Here is a 7650-nt window from a genome sequence, read left to right as displayed (position 1 = left end):
CGCGCTAGCTTCGCAATTGGTCCGACTTTACGCGTTTCAGGCGGAGTTCGGATCTTAAAACACTTGGCCAACTTCTCCACCGCTCCACTTCTTCGTTCACATTCTTCGTTTACATTTCCCTCGGCCCGCCAGGAGTCTCAACTCATGGAATACCAAGGTTTACACTTTTGATAGTTTTGTTGGGCTTATTGCGTTCCGCGTTTTACCCCCGTCAGTGGACGCGCTCCGGGACAGGAGAGACGTTCTGGTTTGTAACTTCTTTACTTTCCTTTTTATTTTTTTATTTTTTTATTTTTTTTACCCCCTCGACGGATTTGAGTGGGCACATGCGATGCCACGGACTATTAAAATGCGAAAGAAATGTGTGTGATTGGTTTGTGGCTGTTTTGTGAAAGTGTTTTTTTGAGTATATTTTTTGGAACCAGTTGAGCAACTGGCGACAGGACTCTATAATCAATGTGGTGTCAGCTGGAAGGACGCGGGGTCCGGATCTCACCTAAACGGTATGGCTTTAAATCATACATGTAGGCCTTCAAGTGTGCACACAACTTGTTCTCAACATATGAATCACTATGTATGATTTAATGTAGGCATACACATCTGTATTAATGTATTCATGCACCCAGTCAGTCAGGTGGAGTGAATATTCCATAATGAGAACAAGAGTTATTTAATTGGACCAGTTTATGATCCACTGCGGGCACAAAAGCTTTACACTTGTTTGTGTATTTGTATGTAACTGTACTTGATTCACTGGTGGTGTCGTTTTGCATTTTATTTTCCTTGGCAGTCCTGCGCTTGTAGGATATTTCACATTTTGTTTTGGTTGGCAGTCAGTCATGTGAGGTGAGAGCTACCGTGCCACAACCAGAACCCACAGGTAGATCACACAAGTTGCCATCCGAAGCATACTTGCAGTGCTGATCTCTTAATTCGATATTGTCAACAGATCCAGGCTTGACAGTGAAAAAAAAAAAAACAAAAAAACAAATAACTTAAAATTTTAGTCACTTTGCAGTTGCAGGATGTTTCATTTCGCTATGCTAGGCTATAGCTAACCTATTAAAAAGCTTTAAACGTGTCTCTTTCTTGTAATACTGCATGCACCTCATCACAAGCTTGATTTTGGTTGATGAAGGAGAGATCCACAAGTGATGCAAGGAGGGAGTTGCTGCCCTGCACATGGAGCTAAAGAGGAGGGGGCACGACCGTGCAGGGTGAGCATGGTGTGAAACAATCACGGACCTGGAATTAATGGGCTGTTTGCACAGCGGAACGGCAGGGCGATGTAAATGTGCACATGTGAAGCTTTTACATTGCCCTGCTGAGAAAGAGAGTGGGAGGACAAACATTTACCTGCACGTGTTTTCCTTGCAACCCGCTATCGCAGCCACTCCCGTTGTTTCTAATGGAGCCGCTTCAGACAACCTCACTCCAAAACGTCAAAAATAATCTGCAGAGAGATGACATCTGAGGTGCTAAGTAGTTTGAGGGAAACTTCCTCTCATTAGCCAATTATCTCCAAACACCTTCCACCCCTGTTGATCTTTGGGTTGCTTCAAGGAGGCAGGATTCCTCTCAGTATTAACTCAGTGTCTCTCTCCATGTGTCTGACATTAGCCACATATGAGGAAGTGGGTTAGTTAGAAAACATGCTAAAAGCACAGTAGCCAGGTGTGGAGCTGCTTTTTGACATCTGTTTCCTGAGGAAGGTCCTGCAGCCGGAGGCAATCCATACCGTAATTCCCCCCTGATTCCTCTTTTACACACATTGTCTCATCTGGATGGTCTCATTCACACTGGCAACACTCAAAACAGGAGGCAGACCAATTAACCAGGTACCACATTTACACAAGAAACACTTTCCTAAATCGATTACGCCATCCTGTTTATCTGTTGTTGCAGAGCCTCTGCAGTCTTCGCACATAATGAAAGGCCGTTTTGTTAACGTGAGTCATGCTGCAAGTGGCTTGCTTATGTTGATCTATTTTTTTTCTATTTAATGTTTAATGTCAGCGTAAATGTTCGTTTTCCTGGGTTTACTCTGTTGGTTGAAAAAGAAAAACAAGAAATTTCATGACTTTTTCTTGGACGTGATGATGAGCATTTTCCCACAGTTTATTTTAAGAAATAAAAAAAATGAAAAAATGGACTTAATTGCAAAATAAATAAATAATCAAATGGAAATAAGCATAATTTTTAGCTGTTAGCATTTGAATGTAGCATATTATATAAGGAAATGTACTTCAAAAGAAATTCCAAGAAAACATATTAAGTGTAATTCATATGACAATAATAATAAACGAGGGGGGTGGGGGGTGGGGGTTAGAAAACAAAGTGAAACCCATCTGTTTCAAGCTGTCACTTAAAAATGCTTGCATAGGTTGTCTCTCTTACATTGCATTAAACACTTTTGGCAGCGAGCTGCAGCCTTCAGGCTTCATATGGTTCCGAACATGACAAACGTACGGCGGCTGATCTGAAAGGGTTGCGATCACGTAAAAGCAACAGAAGACCTGCTAGCGAGACCTGATTCTGACTCTCTGTGGTTCATATTCGCTCATAATCTGTGCTAAATGACGCATGGAGGTTATACAGTTAATGTCATAGTTTAGTCTGTTTAGCGTGTTTATTCATGGATTGTTGCTTGATGAGGTGGTTGGTTTCCTTCTGTTTGTTCAGCCCCTGTCCTGTGGTTTCAGGGTATTGGTTCCTGCACTCCTTTGAAAGATTCCCAAGTTACGGAGATTAGGATTAACACAAGTGTGTAGTGTAGAGGTTTTGCTTGCGACGTGACGTTTTGGAGACTGGGGTGTTTGTTCGTCTGGGGCGGGGGAGGTTGAAAGTGCTTGGGACTGGTCCAGACGGTGGAAGAACGTCGTGGTCCTTGTCTAGCCTTGCAGGGAGCTCAAATGATGCGTGTCATTGTAGCAAATGAAGCATGGTGATGAAGTGCTGCTGCAGCTTCACAAAGAAACCACTTAGAGAGTCTGCCTGCCTTATGTGTGACGTCTGAATGCTCCAATAAAGCCCTTACGCCTAAGTCCTGCAATAAACCTCTCAGATTTTTCTTATATTCAGAATGAGCCGCCTCCTCTCACTTCAAATGATCTCATCCCCCCCTTAAGCATCAGCAAACTGTCTTCACCGTAGCTGCACACTGGTTTTCAGCCTCAGCTGGCGTCAGTTGCATTCGAGTGGTGTCGGATTTACCGTTTAATTTGCTTTCATCACACACAACATTTGGCAGGCCACGCACTTGGATCAGTAGCCTGAGCAAACAGGAAGTTCTGCACACTTTGATGTGATTTACTGTCGGCATGAAAAGCAGGCACTCCGAGCACCCGAGGTGAGTGCATGAGTGATGCGTCGACCAAACCTTGGGCTGCAGGGTGTGGCCCCTCTGAGTACAGGTCTTGTCACAGAAAGGATTTACTTATGTCACTCATTTGTTTGTTCATACACACTCACTGATTTCCACTGATGATACATCCACTCAGTCAGTCTCACACACCCGCAGACAAACATGTGCACATCTAGGTATTGCACTTTATTTAGCTTTTTTTTTTTTTTAACTCTTCCCTAGTTAAGTGAACCACGTAGGAGCCTTGCCAGTAAAGCTGCATCACTGACATTCTGATCATTCCTCCTATTTTAACTCTTTCCAAGTGACCTCCTCCCTGCTTTCAAACAAATGACTAAATCTGCCGCGTGGGCCTCCAGGTGCCGCTTGGGTGCCATCCCTCTGTGCTTGCCTCATAGATAGGTGACTGGAATATTTTTCTACTTAGTCACTGGGTAATCCCACAACGAATCACAAGTGATTCACCTCGGCTCGACTCACAACTTTTTGTCTCATCTACGTGATTTCATGGAATCACAAAATAATTCACCTGAAATGTCTCGTGCCTGTCAGGAAATGTGTACTTTAGGTTTACACAAGGGAGTGTTTTATTTGAGTCTTGTATAGTTGGTTACTATAAGCACTTTACACTTTTTCACCAAGGACGTATCTTCAGCTTTGTAGTGAAATGATCCGGATGGCAAAATGCTGCGTGAGTTTGATTCAATTTAAATCGTGTTTTTTTTTTTTTCTCAGTGAATCAGTTCAATGTTGGATCTATAAAACACTTGAAAACTGTGAAAACCATACAGATAAATTCAATTTTATTTACACATTTAACAATGCATATAGTCGCATATTAAGACGCTTTACAAAACCCGCTGAGAGGAAGCAATAAGGCGGCGGTAGCAAGAAAAAACTCACTTTTGACAGGAAAGAAACCTTGAGCAAAACCCTGCTCATAGAGAGGGACCCGTGTGCTTGATGCTGGAAAAGACAAAATAATGATAACCAATGAAACAATATCAGACAAGACACAGAAAACCAGTAAATGCTTCCATCTGCTAAGCTGTAAGTGTTTAAGTGTTGGACAATTTTTCTTGAAAATGGGCTAAACTAAGAAAGCAATTATCAAAACAGTTTCCGATTAGTTCTGTCTAGCCGATCTAGGCTGATCATCACTGCTTAGTAGCTCACAACTGTCTCTGAGAGCTGAAGGTCTTCTGGTTTTGGAAACCTACTGTTTAATTACTGACTTATTAGGAAAATCCCTGCAATGTTAGTTTTACACATCTACATCCAAAAGTACAGTTGTACTGAGTTTGATAATGCAAGTTGTGGCACGTTGGGACATTTACAATAGTGATCATAACTAAAACCCTTGTACTTTAAGAGTTACAGTCTGTGGTCAGACATTATCTTCCCAGTGGGAAACACATTCTCCCACAGAGCATGTGTGGTCAGGTGGAATACCTGAGGTTTATACAGGCATGCCATCTCATGTGTGTTTTGACAAGTAATATAAATCAAATTAGATTCCCCTATTCTTGATTCTGAAACAGCGGAAGAAAAAAAAGAAAAGCATGCCCTTAAAAGCCGAGGGGAATGTTTTGTTTTCTCAGGCTGCAGATGTCTTTTTTTAATCCATTTTCTTTTGGCTGTTAAGTTTCTGGCTTGCATACATGCCAGGTTGTCTGTGTCTCTGTTTGGAGGTTAGCACGTCAGGGCTGCAGATTCTGCAGCATTCATAGCTGTACATGAAGTATCGGAGAGCGACCTCGCTGTACTTGTTCCTATTTTTCCATGACTTCTGCCAAGATTTTAAAGCCATACTTCAGCAGGGTCTTAAAGCTGCGGGTCACCAGTAAAACCTCTCCTTTTACATTTTAATTGTGATACTTATTTAGCCGTATAAGCCACTATGTGCATTGTGTAAAATAACATAGTCTCTCTCTTCCTCTCTATTTTGAACACCAGCTGATACGTCTTGGGAGTGATGCACTGGCTTCCCCTGGTTGCCATGGTGATTGCCTCGGCCCTGCCCTTCCCTCACAACCCCGTGTCCAGGATTGCTGCAGCGACCACAGAGCCTGGCTTCGACAGCCGCAGACAGCACCGTCATGACCAGGCCACTCGCCTCGCAGCTCCCCCCGTGGACTACAGTTTCAGTGGAAACACCTCACAAACGGACTACAACATGGCTCTCGGCCAACACAACAACAGACACAGCCCTGAGGATTTACTAAAATCCTCCACACATGAAGAGACTTCCACATCCAAAGTGGAGAATCAAGGAACCTACCCATCAAACAGCAACTCAGGCAGTGATGACAGAAGCAGTGTCAGTTTGGATGTTCCCACGGAAGGAGGAACGCTCAGGACCGAGGATATTTCTGTGGATAATTCTCTACCAAAGGACAATACGGCTGATAGCAGCAGCAGACAAGATGACTCCAGTTTTGTGGACTTTTCCAACAAGGACTCTACAGATTCTACGGTCAGACCATTGCAGGTTTCTGCTGTGGAAAAACGGAACGCTGTCAGTCCTGCTGCTACACTCAAGGGTCACAGAGGACCAGAACCAACTGCTCCCACGGAGCAGCTGAGAGACGCACCGACAGTCAGGACAGGGAACCAGAGGACACTGGGGACTGAGGAGGGTTTAACCGTGCAGGCGGGGCTGGGTGGGGGGGACAGGCTGGACAGCTTCTTAGAAGGAGATGAGATGTTTCTGGATGCACATCCCCGCGTCCTGTTCTCTCCTTCCCCGTCACCTCCAGAGCACCCACCTTTCCTGCTCATGTTGGAGACTGGACTGCTGGAAGTTGATGGGGGAAGAGAGGAGCAGGAGGACATGGACGGACACGTGGAGGGTCACGGCGACAGAGCGATCGACAGGAGCACGACTCTGAGCTGGGCAGACTCTGCTAGAGTCACCAGTGAGGCCGTTCACCCTGTTAAAAGGGATAAGCGCTCACATTTGGTCGACAGAAGGAGAGGGGAGAAGTCAGTGTGCGAGTCAGAAAGTGTATGGGTTACTGACAAGAAGACCGCCATCGACTCTCATGGACAGAATGTCACCATCTTACAGGAAATCCAGACTCAGACAGGACCTCTCAAACAGTACTTCTATGAGACACGCTGCCGCCAGGCTGAGCAGCCGAGCGACACTGGCAGGTCAAGGGGCAGTGGTACAGCGGGGAAATCCGCACCGATGGGTGTGGCCGGGGCCGGCTGCCTGGGCGTGGACAAGAAACAGTGGCTGAGCGAATGCAAAGCCAAGCACTCGTACGTGCGCGCGCTCACCAAAGATGCAAACAACAGAACCGGATGGAGGTGGATCCGAATCGACTCGTCCTGCGTCTGTGTGCTGCTGTCCAGAACAAATAATGTGGCAGGGAGGGAGGTCTTGACGAGGAGCGGGAGAGGCTAAGAGAGAGAGAGAGAGAGAGAGAGCGAGAGGGGAGGGGGGGAGGTAGTGAGAGATGCCACGAAGTAGAAAGTGACACAGAGCAGAGCAGCTGTGACATCCTTCTGTGTGCACTTTCCTGCGCCGATTTCCTTCAGCACGATGGAAGTTATCCTGCCACTTTGTCAGATGTCTCTTTTTTCCACCTCGTCCTCCACCACAGCTTCAAATGACTATTACAAATAAAAAAACAAAACAAAAAAAAAAACAAAACAAGAAGACCTCAATACTAGATCTTAGGGAATATTGTCTTTATATAGAGATTTTACTTTAAGAAGTACTGTTTTTGTATGATTTATCTTTCATAATCTAAGTTATTTTTGATTAGTATGTAAGCATGTGTATGTCTTTGATATTAATATATTCCTTTATATATGTGTACAATATGACACCCTTATACCTTTATGTATGCAGCTATGTATACCTGTGTGTATTTATAGAAGTCATGGAGTAGTAGGTCTCTCCAGTGTCTGATGATAATTCCAGCCTCTGGTCCGCTCGGGTTGTAAGAGGAAGTAGCGCCACCTACTGAAGTTCCATTTTACTGCTCCACACTCTCACCATATGGATTACAATGAATGTGCTTTCAGCAGCAGGTCCTAACCGGGGAGAAATGTATGCAACACACAATGTGGGCACATTATAGCATGATTTGACAGGTTTGTAGCGGGATAATTCTGCATCTTTGGCTACATGAATGTAAAACCATGTGGTTTGTAACTTATATGACGACGAGCTAATTTTAACATCTGCTGATTTGTTCAGTTGGCCTGCTAAAAGTGGTAATAAAGGATCTTTGTATTAAGTACTTTTGTTTTAACTGCTGCAGTTCGCTGCT

At 44.4% G+C, this 7650-nt stretch overlaps 1 protein-coding gene across 2 annotated transcripts; it reads left to right on the top strand.

Annotated features, from left to right (window-relative positions):
* Positions 1 to 55: 55 nt before the first annotated feature.
* LOC124997562 lies at positions 56 to 7617 on the top strand. Of its 2 annotated transcripts, none has more exons than XM_047571347.1 (2): positions 56 to 247; positions 5321 to 7617. In XM_047571347.1, exon 2 carries the CDS (start codon positions 5340 to 5342, stop codon positions 6774 to 6776), a length of 1437 nt encoding a protein of 478 aa, XP_047427303.1. In that variant the 5' UTR covers positions 56 to 247; positions 5321 to 5339; the 3' UTR covers positions 6777 to 7617. The 2 variants fall into 2 exon arrangements, with proteins under 2 accessions (XP_047427303.1, XP_047427302.1); XM_047571346.1 differs by having other exon boundaries at positions 58 to 503.
* Positions 7618 to 7650: the final 33 nt, after the last annotated feature.

Source organism: Mugil cephalus, chromosome 20, assembly GCF_022458985.1.
Source record: "Mugil cephalus isolate CIBA_MC_2020 chromosome 20, CIBA_Mcephalus_1.1, whole genome shotgun sequence".
In the NCBI taxonomy this organism is placed as follows: domain Eukaryota; kingdom Metazoa; phylum Chordata; class Actinopteri; order Mugiliformes; family Mugilidae; genus Mugil; species Mugil cephalus.
This window is presented reverse-complemented; position numbering and strand designations above follow the sequence as displayed.